Below are 20,984 nucleotides of genomic sequence, written 5' to 3'. Positions count from 1 at the left end.
AAACGATTCCAGTGTTGTTAAGCATTAGATACCTCATGGATACATTTATGTATCTCGGCCATCTCAAAGTTACTGGTAGAGAAAGAAAAGTAAAGGGATAAGGACACTTATCAAAGAATGTTTTAGTTATCAAGGATTAGTTATCAAGCTTGCTCCTCAGTAAAAATATTTTCCTTGTTGTGTAAGCGATAAAGCAAAACAAGCGGGGTGTCAAAGAAACAAATCTTGTCCTTACGTGAGACTTACGGGATCATTATGCAGATTATGCGTTTTATTGCGCAAATATGCGTAAGAACTGTCCTGAATAGATCCAGTGTTGTCAATTTACATACAAAACTTCCCTATCTGTCATTATATTTTGAGTTTATAGAGGAAAAATACGAGTTTATTTTGGGAAGCTGTTGTGGCCTCTGAAATATTAGTTTGAGCTTGATACCTACTTTCGTTTATGTAAGTAAAATTACGTGACAAATTATTTCCAGGTCATTTTTGTTGAAATAATTTTGTGTGATTAGATTGATTTTAGTGTGAAAGAGGATACTTTTAGAGGCCTATCTGCTTTAATTAGGTAATATTATAGACAGACTATTCAATTTATCACGTAGTTGACATTAGTAAGGCTTTATAGTGACTTAACTTGAGACGTATCAGTTCTATTAAGTACGCCTCTCAGATATGACTCAACGCTTAATTCGCAGACAGTTAATCTTTGATCAATGGGGTTGAGCTAATATGAGACTTACTGATATACCATTAAACTAATGATACAGCAATAAAGAGATGTACGTAATCCTTTGTTAGTGTCGTCTTGCCGATTATGTTACAGCTAAAATTAGAACTGAGTATAAGTTGGGATATTTGATACCCGTACCGAAGTCTTGTTTAGTATGTTTGTAAATATTTACTTGAACAGTCATTAACTGTTATTTTTGAATAATCTTTTTACCTCAGATTGTAAGAAGTCATATATTACTAGGTAAACGGTACGTACGGTGTGTAGACTCAGTCCCGGGTTTTTCACAATTATTTATGTAGGTATAGGTAAGCGTATTTCAATATTTGAACAGTTTTCAAGTATTACTTGCCTATAACTAAAAGCACGAATTATTCGTCACTCAAAACAAACTCCACGTTCGTTGGGGGTAAAACCCGAATACGCTAATGATACGGGATTTGCAAAATGTGTAAATTAAGGTCAACTATTATCTATTTATTGACGTTTTTCGTAAACCACAATACACCATACCTGTGCCATTCACAGCACGCGAAAAGATGAGTATTACTCATTTACAACTGAGTAATAGTTACGAAACGGAAAAGCCATATTTCCATAAACGCGTAAATGGATACTGGATACCCCAAAAGTAAGTTTAGTATATGTAACTGCAGAGATAAACCGCCCTTACAGATTCGAATCTACCATTATATATTTTTCAAGTCAATAACGTTAAGTATGTTTTATGATATTATAATGATCTATAAACCTATACTACCTAAGTAAATGCTTTTCTAAAATTGTAATTGACTCCAGGTAAATTAGAGAACATTTTTTTTGTAATTTTTTGTGAGGAACTGAAATAGTTTCGAAATAACGGTGATGACTGGACCTTTATAAGTATAGGTAACTCATTTGAGGACATCTTATTCATTAGTTACATAGGTATGAGGATAAAGTGAAAATTAAATACTTATTCACGTGATGCTCTACTGTGTTAGGTACCTACGTATGTACCTAATGAATACGAGATCTGCGAATTCTTCCATGTTTTTCTATATCTCCGTGTCATGGCTTTGGTTTAAATGCGGAGACAAAGGGTCATTAGCTCGCCAATAAGCGGTTTCTGAGAGACCGCGAAGGCAATCCAAATACAAATGCCACCATGCCCCTTCTAGATCATACTACGATTTCAATGTAAGTTTCTGAGCCATGTATGTTGTAGTTGATTAAACACGTGACAGGGTTTAGAATACCTACAAACTTCTAATACATGTTTCAGGTTCATATCCGCTGAAAAAGTGTCAGTTTTAGTTAGATTGTGATGTTGGAAAATTGTAGTACTTTGATGGTTGGCACTATGCATTCCTATCGTTGTTGCACGAAAAAAATAAGTATAAAAAAAAACTGAAAATAACATTTTCTGAAACTTTTCGTAGATTTATGAATTCGATCGCCATGTAGAACATTCTCTTTATTTTAACCTAACTTTTGGTCACGTTTTGGCAGTTTTGAATTTGTTTGGTCATTTCAAAATGTTATTAATAAAGCATCTCCAAGTAGTAAACTAAAAGTCTCGGAAATATAAGTTTGTTGGTTTTATTACGTCTTATTGAAGGATTGTGAAACTGGTAGGTAGTAACTATAATCTATGTATGAAGTAAGTATGGTATGGAAAAAGGCCAATGTTCCTGTTGCCTACTAAATTAAGTTACCAATTATTTACCTGTTGTTATTTTGGCTGCCTATGGTCATCTGAATTGCATATCCATAGTTCTCTGTATTTCAGTTGCAAAAATACATTCCCAATGCTTTCACAATAACACGAAATAAAACATTATTGAGATCATACATGATTTTGTCGCATTTCATTTTTGTACTGGTTTTTCTGCAAGCGGGTATTGAGAAAAAAAAAAATAGATTTATAATAGTAGGTAGGGTAGTTGCAAAACTTTGATGACATTAATAGTTATTACGCAAGAGGGGTACTGTTAATGAATAGACATGTGACAATCGGATTTCCCTCGGCGGCCGAGGCAAAGGCTCGCTGTGAATGCAGCGCGCTGCGGGTAGCGGCGCGGCGCGCTCGGTGGTGGTGGCGGCATGGGCGGCGAGCAAGGGATGCAGGCCGGGCTCGGTGGTGCACGCCGATCGGATCGGGCTGCGGCAGCCGGCTCTCAGTGTCGCTCAGATCGCGGCGCGCGTTGGTCGTGCGTCGAGCGCGTGTGGAGTGATGTCTGCGAGATGAGGCTGTCGCTGGTGCTACTGTGGCTGGGCGCGGCGGCGGCATGCGGCCCGAGCCGCGGCTATACCCGCCGTCAGGGCTCGCGCCGCATCACACCCCTGGTCTTCGGCCAGCACGACCCTAACATTAGTGAAAACAAGAATACCGCCAGTGGACCTCCTGAGGGTCGCATCACCAGAGACGACGATAGGTTCAAAGACTTAGTGCCGAATTATAATCCGGATATCGACTTCAGGGATGACGAGGGTACGGGTGCTGATCGCCTTATGACACAGGTGAGTTTTCTCATTTTCCATGAGTTTTCCTCTTAAACTGAATTAACTGACTTCAGCGTCGTCGACGCATGCAACGATTATGGAACTTCAGGAATGAAAGTTTAGTGGACAGTGCTATGGTATGCTGCCCCGTTATAGTCGTTGGAAGTTGTCTCGCTAAACAATGGATTTCATGAAGTGTCCACTGTTTTGAAAACAGCTCCTTAGTGCGCGGCCAGGGACAATCGCCGATGTAAACATTACGCGCGTGGAACAATGGGAACAAATTGCGGGCGTTACGGTAGCTTCGTAGCGAGTGTTTCGATTGTAGTACTGCAATTACGCAGGCTTTGTCAACAAATATTTTGACTCTGTGACTAATGGATGAATGATGAATTCTTTACAATTTTGATGCCAGTTTCGGTGAATATATGGCCGTCATAAAATTTGGTGTCGAAGGCATTCAGTATCGTGCGTTGTCATTCAAGATGCTTTGTATAAATATAAAGACAACTTACGGGAAACTTATTGTTGAGGGTTACTGTATTGTTCCCGATTTTAGTTCAACTTCAATATTACGCATCAGAACAATTGTGAATTATTTTTTATTTGACGAGCGTTGATAATTAATTAAACATGTCCTGAATAGGTCGGAGCTACCACCTACTTGCGTGGCGGATGATCTTGTTTTTAATATTTAAGATTACAGAACAGTTATGCGCATTTTTTTACTACATGTTTATTGTACGGATCTACTTTTATACCGCACAAAAATATTTATGTATCGAGGTATTTAGCTACGTTAAGAGTTAAATTGTTTACAATTGAATGTTTATAGAACGCGCACCGCCTTGCAATCGCGTCGATAGAATTATTTGATATTTTTTGTGACGCATTATATTTATCATGAATTGAATACTATTTACCTACCTATAACTTCGCACATGGCCCTGTGGGAAGATGACAAAATAAATAATTTAATTATTTAAACATAAAAATATTGCACGCAGGAAAATAAGTAATGGGGTTCTATCTTCTTTTTTTAAGAGAAAAACTTTTAAATGAAGAGCTATAAAAATAATTTCCCTATAAATCACTTAAAACATCATAAGTAATCTCTGAATCATAAGTAATATCTGAAGTGTAAGAAAGAACTTAAGAAGTTTAACACCCCAGATTTTCTTGTGGTGAATTTCAGAGATAATTTTGTGTAGTGTTTTTTTTAATTCGACATTATAGGCGTGCCTATTCCGATTGAGCCCACGTGTAGCTATAAAAATCAGCTTAAAAGATAGCCAGTGGAGTACAGCTAGGGCACAAGAGATTGAACGTTTGTCGCCTACGATCAACATAGTAACCCATTTCCTTCAGTTCACTAACACGGACGGATAAGCGATTGCAGTTTTCTTGAATTTTCTTCTGATGTTGAGTATCAACGTATTTTAACCGACTTCATAAAAGAAGGTTCTTAGTTTGACCCGTATGTTTGTACGTATGTATGTTTGTGCACGATTATCTCACGTTTGGATGAATCGATTTTGATGCGGTTTGCAGCTTAGGAGAAGGTTACATGTCATACTTAGGTGGTTTCACGGATAAATTGAATGTTGAAGTCATTTAGATTTTTTTGTAAATAAGTAGGTACCTATTTTGAATTAATGAGCAGTAGCCAAGTTAATATTTTGTTGTATGTCGTGTATATAGTTTCCCACCCTGAGTGTGATATGCATTATCGCATAAATGTAGAATACGTTGGTACTTAATCTTGTAACCGCGTTTGACATTGGTGGGTTAGTAGTTGACAAATTGCGCTGTGAAGTGGCAGGTTGCCAACGGCTTTTAGTCAACTTTACAATTTGCGTGGCATCATAACCAGATAATTAAATAGTTTTTCAATGTAACTTTATGACTGCTTTTAATGCAAAGGAAATATAAAATTTCATTAGTTCATTATCATCATTTATTGTTTACCATAGCAACAATATTTGCCAATTTCTTTATCAGAAAATAGTATCACGCTGTTTAGCAAAAAGCTATCAACTGAACAAAAACGTAAACGTCAAGCTATTAATTAAAAAAAATTACATTAAAAAACTTAATGTAAAATCTTAAATACTTTTAAGTAATTTTTTCTTCAACTTTGCTTCCTGTAGGCTTTTTGAAGGCTAATGGTTAATAATTTTGTAAATTGATACAAAAATAGTTCACCTATAGGAGTTACATAACTATAAATAGAGACCCACGTATATAAATGATATTTACGAACTCGTTATAATAGTTTACATGAGTAATTGACAATTGCGGTTAGCAAATAACTACATCGTGCGTATCGTCAAAGAAACCGCGCAGATTCCTTATAGCTGTTGCTGCTGTGTACCTACGTATATATATTATGTACATGTTTATGATTATAGGTAGGCCTTAATAACTACTATTTAATTACCGTAAATGATAATTATACAGGTAATAATTTATCTGAAAGAATAGATGCAATTTCTTGGAAACACTAAATCTCTGAAAGCCGTGAGTGACTCGCCGTTACTTCATAGTAAAGTACCTAAGTACCTACATCAAATCGTTTGTTACAAGTTTTGATTTTCCCACGCTAAGCACAGAATAAGTTTTACTCTAATATTTTTGTTGAAGATATTGAATGAACTGTGCATCGGTATCTACAATCTTAACGTTAGGAATCACATTAAGGCTGTGCTTAGTTGGAACAGGTTTAGTTTGAGCGAAGAGGCTATCTATGTTATGCAGCCAGGCTAGACTAAACTAGTGAACATCTTTTCATTCGGAACATGAGCATCCTTGTGAGCCCTGTTATAGATGATGCCATATTTAGCAAATTGCTTCTCAAACAAAAATGTAAAAATAGATCAGCGTGAGAATCCAAATAAAAATTACTCAAGCAATGATAAATATGTACGTGTGTATAATGTTAGTCTTTTGATTCATTCATGTTTAATGAACAGGAGTAGTTTTCTCAGTGAGATTAATACTGATAAAGCTTTGACTAATAAATGTCATAATTAACATGCAAAGTGTAAGTTTTTTTCTATATCAATATAATGCCAGCAATAATTGCAGTATATTATTATTTTAAACAACTATGCTTAGTGCCTGCTCATAATTTTTGTGATAATGAAAATTGAAAATTTACTAAACGTCATTGTTGAGGTAGTGTGGGAAGTGATGAGATTCCATGAATCGCATTGATGTCAACTCATTCTACATTGTTAGATGGTTATGTTTCAGTTATAAAATGACACAGTCACCACAGCATAACTTGTTATAAATCATATTTACATGTGTTGTTGGTCTACCCATAAAGTATGACAACAAGTTTGTTCTGTATTTAGTAGGAAAATCGGTCAGTGGCTGGAAACTAATATTTCAGCGTTCAGCTAAGCCGATGGACAAGTATGTGTTTGGCCTCGCTCTAATGGCTTGTCAAACATGTGCGCGTGTTGACAAACAAATTCACCATCGAAGCTATAATACAGTTACTTGTACGATGTGGGTCAGCGATGTGATATTCTATACCAAAAGGTCATCGCTTAATTGATGCTTTCATACTTCAAGTAAACATAGTTTTCCAGTAAGTACAAAGATGAGAGATAAGAAATAATAACGTAAGATCAGCCGCTTGCAGAAATGTTCTGCGTTGCGGGAAAATATTACATTTGCATTTTATATGTTATGTTCTTGCTGTCTAAGTTATTCCTTGTTGTGATCTCAGAAAGTAGAGTAGATGCTAAAAGAAAGAAGTATCTAATATAGTAATGCACATTTTAACAATTTCACAACATCAAAAGATAACATCTCAAGAATACGTTGCATATTTTCTCCAAAATACGGGTTAAGTAATAAAACTGATTCAATATCCAAAATTAGTTTACTACCACTATACCGATACCACTATTAGTAAACTAATTTTGGATATTGACGACGATCTCAAAAAATACAGTAGGTATGTGATTTCTAACGTTAAGGGCCTTACTACAAAAACTTTAAACCCTGTTTTACACTTGTCTAATAAAATTTTGGCTGCAAAATGAACCATATGTCAACGTCATAATTTGACATTTTTTTAGACAAGGCATAAACTGACGTTTAAAAGTTTTTGTGGTAAGACGGTATATGTTTAAGTAAGAGATTTACTTACAAGGATATGTAGAAATTTTTCATTACATATGATATCAATCAATAGATATTCATCATGGAATGCAGTTTGACTATAACTGCGATGATGTTTGCGATTACATATCCTGCGAAACTCTGTCAAAATCCATAATATCAACCGGGGGATGACGTGGGAAGGCTAAAATTCATTAATTCCGTTACAAAACTATGACATGTTTACCGGGTGAGCTATTTCTAAACTAAACGGTTTTGATGCAATGTCAATCGGATGTAATTAGGACGTAGTCGACTTGATTTAGCGATTTGGACAAGGTGTTTACAATCAAAGCCCAAACAAACTCAATACGGTTTAACGTCATCACACATAATTCAGGGTAAGTCAACCCAAATCCTGAAATAGTGTTGAGGTGTTCAAGGATACTATTGTTTGGCCGAGTATTAAGGATACTATTGTTTGGCCGAGTATTTGTAAATAATGACTCAAGACTGCGAGTTGATTGCACAGCAAATCTTTAATGGGCGTAGGTATCTTTAGGCGGAATCCAGTTATATGCAGATAATAATCGGTTGAAGGAATGTACGGACGATGAGACGCGAGTGTGTGCGTGGAAGAAAGGCCGGCGCGAATCCGGCGTCGGTCATGTTATGTGCTCGCCGCGGGCAGCACATAGTCGGAGCCGAGCTGAGCAGCCTTGCATTCGTAAAAATCTCCAAACCGGTTCGATGCGCCTCCATTACTTTCTTTCTGCCTCCACCGAGCCTCCCATTTAACTCGGGCCCACTTTTTATCAGGAATCGGTATCTCCGTCTAATAGTATTATTTATTTCTCATAAATAAGAGGGAATATAAGTAAAGTTAATGCGCACGGGAAGCGGTACATTACATGCCAGATGCTTCACAGATAAATGCGTTATGCTCTTTCCGTCGGTTGTTGTGTTGCGTAACGTGCTCGGTGACAGCTCGGGATTTATGCTACAGCTTCCACAAGCTTGTAATCTTTATTTACAAACAATTGCCCAGATTTACATCATCACTGCACTGAAATATTAAATGGTACACAAGTGCACTTTATGAACTTTGCACAAGTTAACCAGTACACATTGCATTGCCCAAGTTAATGCATTCTGAATTAGTGATGTTTTGCTTTACTGACTGACTGTACATATGTCAGGTAAATGCATACCAATGTACATGACCACGTGAAAACGAATTCGAGTCGGTATTTCAGAGTAAAAACGGTTTAGCAATTGGTTGGCTAGCCGGCAAACCGCAGAATAGGCGCTGAACCACACCGCTTGCACTCCTCCGATTCCAATCGGAATTACTTACCATTTTATGTAAGTTTTTATTTAATATTTTATATCCCTGGACGCGAATAACGCAAAGGAGTAAGAAGGGGTGCGGCGGAGGCGCGGGGGTTGAGGGACATAAATATCTCGGTGATTTATGGGCAAGGCGGTCGCGGGATAGGTCAGCATTATTCAATTTCGTATTTGAAGCTCGAGTTACAATGAGCTTTTACTGCGGTGCGCGCGCGCAGATAGCGTAGCAATCCCACCCGCCACACTCGCTTTTGTTATCTACTTTTTAAACCCTATTGTAATCCGAAGATTAGCCTCGTGTTTGACATCCTCTTAAATAACGAAAACATTAATTAACACGGAGTTTCTATATTTGTAGAAATGTTAGGAATTAACCTTAATTCTAAAAGCATGTTCTCAAGCCGAGCGGTAATTAAGTAGGTAGGTAAATAGTTGGGTAAATCAAATAAACGTTTTATATGATGGCACCGTTTTAAACTTACTTAATTATCGATTGTTAATATTGATTTAATTTCATTGCCTGATACGCTAAAGTGGTTTAATTTGTTAGCGGCAAAGACACCGCCGACCAAATTAGATACTTTTGGGCTTATTAGCGCAGGATAAAAAACGGAACGAGGCCCGATCGCTTTGTGAATAATTGACCATAATCAAATTAATCCTAAAATTCTACGGTGGGTTTACAACGTTGTAAAATGTTATAAAGACCTCCTAACAGCCGTATTATAATATCGCGTTTTTATCAACGGCACTCGTACTATCTACAACTCGAATGTATATGACTTTACAACTATTCAAAAGTTACAACTTTTCATACATGAAAAGGTATTTTACGATAGGATTATTCAGATGTTGTTAGTGATTCAAATAGTAAACAAATATGGGTTCTTGTTGGAATCACATCTGGCGGGTTATTAAAATTAATAAAATAAACATTTCTGATCTTCGACAAGATTTTCAGTCTCCATGTAACGTGCCGATGTAAAAATCGGATGTACGTTTACCGCGAAATTACATTTTTATGAGCCTTATTACATGTGTATGACCAAGAGTGCGTATATGTGGAATACTAATTATATTTCTTTAGCAACTTCTTTTTTCATCTCTAAATCAGCAGCTTAACCTTGAAAATAAACAAACATATAAACTGTTACTTTCGCGTTGGTAGTACTAATTACTTAAGTATGTTTTACGACTAGGAATGACTGATGAGTAAGTGTCAGTTTAACTTAGGCGAGTAATATGAATAGTCACTTCTGTACTCTAAAACAATGCTGTAATATTTTTTCTACAAAATACTGTAATTATATATCAAAATTACTATGGCACTATTGTTACATCGAATAATTAGGTAGGTCGAAGCTTCGTTTGTAGCAGTCACACCTAATGTTTCTTTCATACCGAACAATCGATTGTTGTTGATAACTAATTTCTTCAACGCTTGATTGTAATCGGATACATACAATTAATTGCGAACGCGGAATATCCCCCGACCTGTCCTTATTTACTAAGTATAATCTCTCTTGTATGTTATGTTGTAACAATCACGTGTAAGTATGAGTCGTTATTTTTAGCTTCTATTGTTTACGCCTCCGTGTTTGATTTAAAATGATCTTGAAAAGTGGCCAGTCTTTGTGAAACTGTCTTGTCTAAGTAAGTGCAATGTGCATTGTGCCATGGTAAAACATATAGTGAATTATAATTGTTCATATTATGGAAGCCCTTTATGTTCGCAAGTTGTCGGCGGACACTTGTTCAAACACACGCCAAACTGTTCAAGTGATAGGTCTTTGAACCTCGTCCGTGTTTGCGGTTTGTTTTATATAGTTGCTTCTTAAGGTGGCGATAAATTAACGATTTGAATTTCTCTCACAAACGTAAACAGTCGTGATGTATGTAAACACAAGTGTGCTAATACCTTAACATAAATCAGACATTTAGTGAGCACTGCACAATGTATGAGTAGTTGTAGCTTGTTCTGCTTGAGCACTTGCTAGATAAACAAACCTTGGTGAAATGTAGTCGTGTACTCGGAAAAACTTATTGTTGTATGACTTATTGTGGATTCAGTCATAATCTTATGGCAGAACGTACTTAACAGATTAACTTATAAGGAAAATGTACGGCTGACAATAATGCTCGGTCCTATCATTGATTCAATATCTCTTTATGTTATGAAACTGACGTGGTCCCTTCTAAAGAGTTGCATGGAGTAATAGAAACATTCAGTAGTTTATGCAGTAACACTTAATTTATTGCTTCGGAGATGGAGAATCTTGCCGAGTGTTAATATATTCCGGTAACTATGGCTGCAAGACTCGTTAGATAAACATAAACGCACAGGATAACTGTTGGAACAACTAATTACGTAATCTGTAAGCTCAATACAGAATGAAAACGAAAATCGCGCGGCCTTGGTTGAGAAGTTTTCATTTTATTTCAGAAAATATTTCTGAAAAGCACATGACATTGTCAATACACCTAAGCTTAAAAAAACTTAGAATACGTTAATATACCTAATAAAATAACATATTTAATTGATCATATAATGTCATAGCAACGATGCCTGGGCTGAATAAAAAATAAATCCTTTTAATACTGCGGGACTTGGATTTGTAGAATGCTTTGTTGACTATCCTTTTATGTTACTTTTTTCATATTATCTCAACTAAAAGAAAAGAAAAGCGAGTGGGTCGTCGCAAAAAGCGGTCCCCAGTGTTTGCGTGAGTGTCGTGTGTCTCCGACGTTGGTTTGTTTTAATTACTGCGGCAAATATTTGTCAGCTAGCTGTTTGTGGTTATCTTAGCGTTATCTGTCAAACCTCAGTCAATGCTAAGAGGCACGGGCTCAGCCACTACAAAAATGTATACGGCCTGTTTTATGATTGTTCCGCTTTCCAAGTTATGAAGCTTCTCATATCTGCTTACTTAATAATGAGAAAATCGTGATTTATGTTACCATACATAATTCTATTACAATATGTTGCGATATTGTATCAAACATATTTTATTTTGGAATTTGTGTCGATCACAGATTAGGGAAATATGAATAATGTTATTTCACGTTTGACCTCTTTTTCGGCTGATTTTATACTATGGTTTATTACCCATATTTATTTGTTAAAGAGTTAAATATATAAATTTGATTTATTCGATGTCCAATTATCTTGTAGGAAACAATTTTCTACAAGCTACACATAAACCTAACCCTGTGTTTATGATAGTTTTTTTTTTGCTGTCCATGGCATGCACTCAAGCGATATTACCTGAAAAATGAGAAAATTAACTACGATGCAAGTGTAATTTATCAAACTCAAACTCAATAGAGGTCGTGAAAACATTCTAGACTCATTCACCTCGATACTGCGTACCTATTAAAAGTGTTTCAGAAGCTTACCATACACTAAAAGAACATGTTTTCATAAGTTTATAACCAACCGGTTCCGTGTCCATAACTATTATGTATGATGAAACATTAGCCGCCACAATTTATCGATGATTACTTTGGCATCATCAGCAAAGAGTTTTGATGCATCTCGGCCGACCGTAAATCCAAGGGATTTTCTATAAGAAAATGTAGAGAAATGGGCCATTGTTTTAAATAGATTTGGTACTAAGGATAATGTTGGCGTAATTTCAATACATGTAGTAAGTACTTTTTGCTTCTGTACATTTTAAAATCAATTAACTTACATCGCATTTGATAGGTATTGCGTCAGGTATTTAATTTGATTAATCCATTCATACTTTGGTACCTACAAATTACAATTAGGTTGCTTTGTTATTTTCCGCATAGCGTAATGAAGTAGACACGTATTCCTTTTTCTGTAGGCACCGTATGACGTCACGCACAGGCGCCAACATCAATGAAAAGTCCAAAATTTATCGTTGGAGTTTGTTTATGTAAGATTGTTCGCATAATATTGCAATGTTTGAGCTTTAAAGTGCAATCCGTTTTGAGCTTATCGATGGATTTTGATGATTTATTGCGATCCCTTCCCTGGTTTTATATAAGACATTATGATATATTGGCTATGAAACGTTGGCATGGAGGTGATTCAACCAACCATTTCAAATATCGGTTATGAATTAACCATGAGAAGTTCCATATAGCAAAACTTTTACAACTTTTTCTCTTAGGTTCTTCACATCTTTCTTTCTCTGCAGTGTCAAGATACTATAGGCTTAAAGTAAGATTTTTCTTCTCAAAACCTGTCCTCTACTTTACAGCCAACAATTCATCATCATTTACTGAATCGAAAATGTAATTACTGATTTTTCAAGTCAATAATGATAGACAACGATTAATGTACTTAAATTTCGAGTAAAAGCTGTCCGTAAAGGCTTAAGTGGCCGTAAAAATCAGGCAGGGCCAGACCTCGGCGTGTCGATCGGCACTTAAATCTTACACCCAATAAAAGTGCACGTTGGCCTGGCACAAGCCCGTAATTGGTCCTGCTGTACGATTACACTCACAAGCGCAAGCGATCAGCTCCGACAATACATTTACGACTCTCATTGGTCTCATTTAATGACGTGTGACAAGTACATGTAAAGAACAATGAGCATGTAATTGAGATTTTTACAATGTACAACGTTTTTTTAGCAATGTATCGACGCTTGGTTTATTACACATACCTACTTGTAACACAATGTGCGCAACATCGAGATTTTTTAACCGACATCAAAAAAGAGAATGTTCTCTATTCGGAGGTGCCTATTTTCAATCAAGCTTTGACATGTGACATGTTTCAAAAATACATTTACTATTGCGGCAGATTTAAAGGCATCTATGCCTCTGTGAAAACACTTGAGAAGCGTAGCGTTTTACAAGCGATAATGGTCTTAAAACTTTGGAGATATTAGGTACGTCATTATTTCATTTTTCTTTCATGTTAACTAGCTAATAGGTTAAAAGGGTATAAACAGTTGATAGCGCCGAGCAAAAGGCCGGCTTGTTGAGAGCTAGATCGCGACGCGCGCGCATGCCTACGAGCCGAGGCCCGAGGCGCCGCGGGACGCCCGCCTCCCCCGAGCCCCAAGCCGCCATCACTTTTATTTATATTTATTTACCTTCCCTTCATTCAACGAGGGCCGCCCTTTCGGCCCTTTTTGTCGTACCGTAATACGCCCGATACAAATATTGTGAAAGAGCCTGCGGTTTGGGTAAATTTATTGTGCTACGATTTGATGTAGCACCGATGACGCCCGCATTCTGAAAGGACGGCTTTTAAATATACTTACATTGGTTTGGTTAATGATAAAAAGGATGACTTTTCATGTTCTTGGTGTGATAGAAGTTTGAGAATTATTAATCTTAAGCAGTGCTAGGAATCAATTATCAAATATATTATAAAATATATATTATAAAATAAGATTGAAAATCAAATGTTAATTTTAAACCAAATCTATTGAATATATTATTTAACTCAAAACTAAGCGTGGAATTTAATAGTTTTAGAAACTTAACATATAGTTAAGTGCTATGATCATAAACACTCAGAAAATTAAATCCGTAGCTTCGTAGCACTGCAAAACAATTCGTTTAATTTGCTCCACCAGTCATAAATTCTTATTTTCATATTACCACGGCTCCCACTAATAATTTATCGACTATTACTAGAAAACAATGCAAAGATAAATCACTACAAATTGTTCAAAGTAAAGATCAAATCTTCACTCCATCTGTGACGCGGCGGCGACGTTCACGTGCATCAGTTATCTATCATGATAAATGGCGTATTTATTTATCCGACGAGCCTAAATAGCTATGGTAATATTGGCCCTACAACAGCACAAAAGGTAACAAAACACAAAAGTTGAAAAAGGTAAACCGCACTATTTACAAAGTGGCTAGCGAGGACCACACAGCCACAATCGAGCCGCGCGTGCGACTCAGCCGCTTCACAATAAAAAAATCCTTCCCAGCATAGATCTTTTTCGGTTATACATCTCGCATTTTGGTGGTGTGATTTGTGACGTTCGGAAATGTTAATGGCACGTCCTGTTGATTTCCTTTTGCGGTCTTAGATATTATTTTTGGACTTTCTGTTGCAATTTCAAGTTCTGAAGTATTTCGTAATTTCGCAGAGTTAGCTAGATATATTTTTGTTTAAGTGTAATAGGAAGTCATGCCGGGTACGCGGAATCTCTTAGAAACGCAAATCGTTTGGCTGCGCGCGCGCCGGTCGTTGTTTACGCGATCGCGAGCGGCGCGGCGCATCGCTGATGGACGATGAACAGAAGTTGCCAGTCTTTGACACCGCAGCCGCACCCGGCCTCCAACTCAACATACTTTGAGAACAGACTATTTATAAATTGTATAATTTGGTTAATAGTAGACATCGTTTCATAAACGGCATTTTACTAAATATAACTTTATGTGGAATGAGATAGATCGGTCGTTTAGCTTTTAACTTTTTATTTACAAACAAAACCACATTCTCATATTAGCGGAAACTGTTGACAGTTTAACTCAATTCTTAAAACATAGGGAAACTGAAAGTAGGGTCCTTTGCTTAAGCCGTCAGAGGGATATTGTGATACATGTCGTGTTAATGTTCGCATCTAATAAATTATAATTCAGATAAATAGAAGTCATCATGTCTGAAGCATGGTAGAACAAGTTCAGCCGCACATTGAAAGGAGATGATCTGCTTTCTTCATTAAGCTTTCTCTGACATTGAGTGTGTGGAGCGTTCGCGCAAGAGCTCTTGCGCATCGCCTCACATAGCAAGTATTTTTATGCGGCTCATTACACACGTGTTTTCGGTAGGTACACGTTATTAGCTGTGTTTACACATGCACACATGCGCTACTTTAGGGTACATCTAATTGAACGTAGGCGCGGCGGCGGCCGGCCTAACCTAATTTACATTAATGCAAACGAGGAGCATTGTTCAGGTGTGAAACGCCAGTGTCAACACACGGCCTCTACTCAAATAGTTTATTAGCTCCACCCAGCGGTGTTCTGGCGGACAAACCTTTGTAATACTGACAGCCCCCTAAAGACACGCATACTTAACGCTTAAATATGACTATTCAAGACGTCGCAGCCATACCTAATATACATACTGACATATCTAAATAACAACCATACATAGACACAAAAATGTATAATATTTACGTGAGACTGAGAATGTATAAGATTCCGTACCCTGATATCGCACTTAAGGTATTAACTTTCAGTTCTGCTTAACATTTAATTCTAATTCAATTTAAGGCAAACACGCAGTTATCTAGATAGTGTAACAAATAATTAAGTTACATTTTTTAAAGAGGTGTAATGAGGCTCATGTACACTATTTAATTTTGTCCTATCTAACACCTATAGTTTAACAATTCCACAAAGTGCAGTAACGATTTTACGACCGCTTTACATCTGCTTTATAGGACCGTTTAAGAGACGATTTAACGCCTATAAATGTTTTTGATTGTATGCGACAAATTGTGATGGTCAGGGAGTGTCGAGGTCGTTGACTGAGGTGCGCTGCGGTCAGCTGAAATACAAGAAGATCGCAGCGGTCACCAGTTTGTGTGACAAGCAGCCGACGCGGCGACGCGCCCCGGTACCGCACGCGCGGCGCGCTCAACCGCGCTGTGGTCTGTGCCCGGCCGACTGTCGCCCTACGACTCTATGTGTTTACATTGTTTTTGGCACACATACCACTCAAATGTTATGTTAAACTACAAGCTTTCAAACTCACCAGTCGTTAGAATCGTTCACCTTCTACGCGCTCACTTTCTTAGCATTTAAACACCTTCATTCGTCCAATCAGCCCTAAATTGTATGCATTGAAAAAGTATTTTTAACAATGCAAGTATATTTAATCAGATGGCAATGCCTTGCATAAAATGACGTCACTTAAGAGACAATGGTCGATCATAAATTATAGTGACAATCTGCCACATCGGAAATTAATCTCGCCATGTCGAGTGTCATGTATATCGCAGTGGTCCGTCCGTAATAACATATAAAAAATTACCGATTGAGACCTCGTCGGAAGGTAAAGTGCATTCTTGTGTTGTTGCTTGAAGTCAATTCGCAGGAATGTGCGAATGTGAGTGAGCGTGCCGGTTGTTATTGTAACCATCCCGGCGCGGAGTAGTAACAAACCGCTTGTGAATCATGCTTGTCTCTCAGCGAGAAATTATCATAGTAAATTACGAGTTCGCCATTGTACATCATATCAAATGACTCGCAAAAAATAGATGACAACTTTCACTATCAATATTATTTGACGTAACAGTTTCAATGTTAAATAGACATGGAAATGAGCTTGTATTCTGTTGTCGGGTCGTGTTAGAGTTGTAATGCCGTTACATCGTAGGTGTGTGAAGCTTCTAAGGTAGAAAAGAAATAGAAATTTGCGTAAGTACGAGTAGTTGTTCAGACTTAAAATTAGAACCTGCATAAGCACTTCCCGTAATTGAAATGGATAAGGAAACTCCTTCGGTGAAAACCATCTGAGGATCGGCTTCGTTGGAATTCAATTGTTTACTGTATCGTACCGTAATTTATTTTAGCACATATGGTTAGTTTACACAAGCTTATCGCAGCTTTTATAAGGATCCTAAATAAGTTACAAGAATTATGAGTTATTTGTTTATTCTTCTTCTTTTGATCATACATAATACTACATAAACTTAAACCTCAAAGAATGATATGTTTATATTAACGCAATATTTTTTTATTCAAGATAAAGACACGAATGCTGAATAAAAATATCATGATATTATATTGATTAAGATGTAACCTTTTATCAAAATATTAAACTAGCGAGCATTATGAAACACAAACTACGGCAAGCGCAAGAGTACTAAGACAAGTACCAATATAACTTTAAAAGTAATGATGTATTTAATAGCCGATACAGAATTTACTGCTGCAGGTTTCGAGTGTCGATATAAATTGGAATCCAGCGTTAATTATTTGTTACCAGCCATTCAAAATATTACAAATGCGCGCTTCTACGACGACCGTGAACACTCGGCTGCGGTCGAGTTCAAGGGAAGTATGGCCGAGAGAACGTTTTATGGGCAATATTTGCCGAGAAATAACTATCTACACACCTACTATTACGTTTACTCACTTCTTCGTTTTACACACATTTAGTGCTACTTAAGAATGTTTGACCGTTTCACGATATGAATCACATGTTCCTAATTTCAGGAATGCTCCCTTTATGTATTCGTCCTATATCGCCTCACCCGCTTCTGTTTAACTGTTTACGTTTGCGCTCGGGAAATTTGTTTCCAACAGTTTTCATTTGAAATTTCAATTGGTGTGGCAAACGATCCGCCCCGAAGGTTTCGGCATTAAAAAGTTAATTTCAATTATCATAAAATCATGCAATTTCAATTTTTACATTTTCGTTGTTGTTAAAATGGCTTCACGAGCATGTAATTGGTTTTCTTTATGGGTCGGTTGTTTATATGGGAAGGCATTGATGCGAATGTTCGTATGCTGCATGCGTTTATGATCCGCTCCCGCCTTGGAAAAATCTGGAACGAGTACCTTCGCAATAAATTAATAATGCAGGAAGGCTCTTACTTAATGAAAGTGACTATAAACTTAAACTAGAAAAGTCTACGCGACATTTTACCTGAACAACGGTTAAAGCGATGTAACTTTAGTGGTGAAAACCATGGAGCTACAGGATTGTTCGTTTAAAGGTGAGATACGAGCTAGTCGGGTATACTTAAGGAAGGTTCACTACAATTGATTGCAAAGCCGAATGGTGGAGGAACTCGTTATTGTGATGAAATCAACTGATGGCACTGCCGGTCGTAGTTGTTGCAATCCATCTACGGTCTACGCCGAAGCACATCTGTTTATGTAGGCACGTATGTAAGCATACAGCTGCCTATAAAAACCTTAATTGTAAACCGATGTAGCTTTAAAGTATTGGCAAACGCTTCCAATGAGCATAGTGCCCCTTACTTAAGGTTTTATATACATTAACCTATGACATCCGTATAAATCGCCATAGTGGGTAGCTTAGCGTGAATGTATTGATATAAGAATGCACGTTTGACATAACGCTTATTTACGAACTACCGTGCAATAGAAAGGCATTCGTATTGTAACGTTGCCTATATTTATAGGTTCGTGGTTGGTGCGTATGAAGCCTCAACCGCATGCGATTTGTTCTCACGCAGTTTGTATTCCTATCCCACTCCCTCTCTTCAAAGTCCAACGCTTCTCTCACTCTTTTTGGGATTCAAGTTGCATTCTTTCTTTTTGATATTGCGCATTATTTACATCTTGCATTTCAAATAGTATTTTTCAATACTCGCCGCGTTTCTTTGGATTGTTTTCCACTGAAAACAATTAAATGCTATGAGTTTTACAGTTTTTAAGGTTTTAATCGGTTAGCTTCGATAAAGTAGTGATTATACGAACAAGTGTGTAATGCAATACTTTCAATGCTTTGGATTTTTTTGCTTTCCGTTGTTGTATTTAGGTAAGCTGAGCCGGCGTTATTTGGTCTAGCGACGATTGTCCCCGGCGGAACAATGGTCGGCGCGTTCGCGATTAATAAACTAATGGGTATAATTGTTACCCCGCGGCCGGTATGTTCACGTCATTATTTTGACTATGAACGATCGACTTCGTGCCTCCGATAAGGCACACTCGACTCTCAGTCGTGATTGTGTTTTATTGTTATTGAAACTGTCGCGGGAAAGTTGAACTTCCTCTTTGCCAAATGATAACATCAATTCATAAACCATGGGTGTAGCGTTTTGTTTTTTAATGGCCACTTTGCGAACCTGAGATAGTTTTCTTGGATTTTATTTAGCTCCCACAGTAGAAGATTATTTAGCGACGGAGATAGAGCGGCGCAGATGCAAGCTATTTGTAATACCCAATGAGACGTAAATACAAAGTTATTGGTCATTGTTTTAATACTAAAGCCAGTGCACTGGCCATAACTATTAAAATGTTCTATGCGTTGACCTGAAAAGTTCTCACAGATATCTGGAAATATACAAAATACTTTGAGCATCATGCCGATATAGTTTTAAACGCACCTTTAAATTAGTGTTCCCATTTACTGCATAATATGTATTCTTTATTACTTTCCGCATCAAATCGCAGATAGACTGAAATGTAGGTACGGTATCTCAACATTCTTTACCTGTGCTATCCAATGCAATTAGATGAGGCATTATTTAGGTAGGTATACCTATATGCAATTCTTAACCCCAATTAATGCAGGTATAATTAATAATCTAGACACACTAAATGTGTGCAGAGTTCATTGTGCATAGAAACGAAATTGCTTAATTAGCACAGTCATAAAAGCTTGCGTAACCGAAGATAATACCTAGGTTATACAAAGCATTGGTATTTTACATATGTTAGGCAATACAAAATATTTAGCGAGTAGAATTATTGCTTGAACTACAACCTCGCGACTAATTATGTAATGCTTAAGGACGTATTTATTGTTGACCAACGTAATGGCTTCGGCTAGAGTTGTCGAGGTTTAAGGAGACAAGGCGACTGCAAATATTACAATGGTTACAGCTATAATTATCACCTAGCGCGGTTCAGGAGTGGTCACTACATGATTTACAATAAACCTACAATCTTAACTCCGTGTAAAATAGTTTTGCGTGTTAGAATTGTTCGGGTACAAAAGTTACTTGAGCATACATAGGTTCTTTTATTTATGTTAAAAGTTTGTTTAACGACCAGTTTCTTCATCAAAAGTTAAAGTTAAAGTAATGTCTAAAGTAAAAGTAACGGTCAAATACGTTTTTTCAAGGCTAAAGTGACAGCAAAACGAATAGAAAAATTGAATTTGACCGTTACTTTTACTTTAGACATTACTTTGACTTTTACTTTGGCTTTAACTTTTGATGAAGAAACTGGCTGTGATTTATTATAAGTCAAGACGACCCTGTCAAAACAATATAATATCAGTCATACTTAATGACACGAAGGTGCGACGTAGGGTCTGAAATCCATATAGCGTGGTCGAATTAAATTTGAAATCGCAGAATTATCTCGGTCGGTTTGTAAGCGCAGGCGCAGTGTTTGGTGGCAATAAATTATCGCGTCGGAACACAAAAGATGGCATTGTGAAGTCGACACGGCGACGTTTGATAACGATCGCACGCGGGACCAGGCGCGCGCGCAACCACCGCTACGGCCTACAGACACTTAGCTGCTATGCGCAGGGACATGTTACTAATTCAGTTAAGTCTATACGGTTTTATATAAGTACTTAGATATATTTTTCAGTATGTTGCACTCTAAAATCGCAGTCTAAAATTACACGAACTGTAAGTGA

The 20,984-nt window shown here is 37.1% G+C and overlaps 1 protein-coding gene across 1 annotated transcript in view; it reads left to right on the top strand.

The window, feature by feature from the left end:
• Positions 1-2,690: 2,690 nt before the first annotated feature.
• Positions 2,691-20,984, top strand: part of LOC124631854 (indian hedgehog protein) — a 38,588-nt gene continuing 20,294 nt past the window's right edge. The window contains exon 1 of the mRNA XM_047166483.1: positions 2,691-3,235. Within this exon, the coding sequence (XP_047022439.1) occupies positions 2,819-3,235 (417 nt within the window). The 5' untranslated portion in view covers positions 2,691-2,818. The remainder of the gene's footprint in view (positions 3,236-20,984) is intronic.

Source organism: Helicoverpa zea, chromosome 7, assembly GCF_022581195.2.
Source record: "Helicoverpa zea isolate HzStark_Cry1AcR chromosome 7, ilHelZeax1.1, whole genome shotgun sequence".
Taxonomy (NCBI): domain Eukaryota; kingdom Metazoa; phylum Arthropoda; class Insecta; order Lepidoptera; family Noctuidae; genus Helicoverpa; species Helicoverpa zea.
Note: the sequence above shows the minus strand (reverse complement) of the source record. Positions and strands in the feature narration are given on the sequence as shown.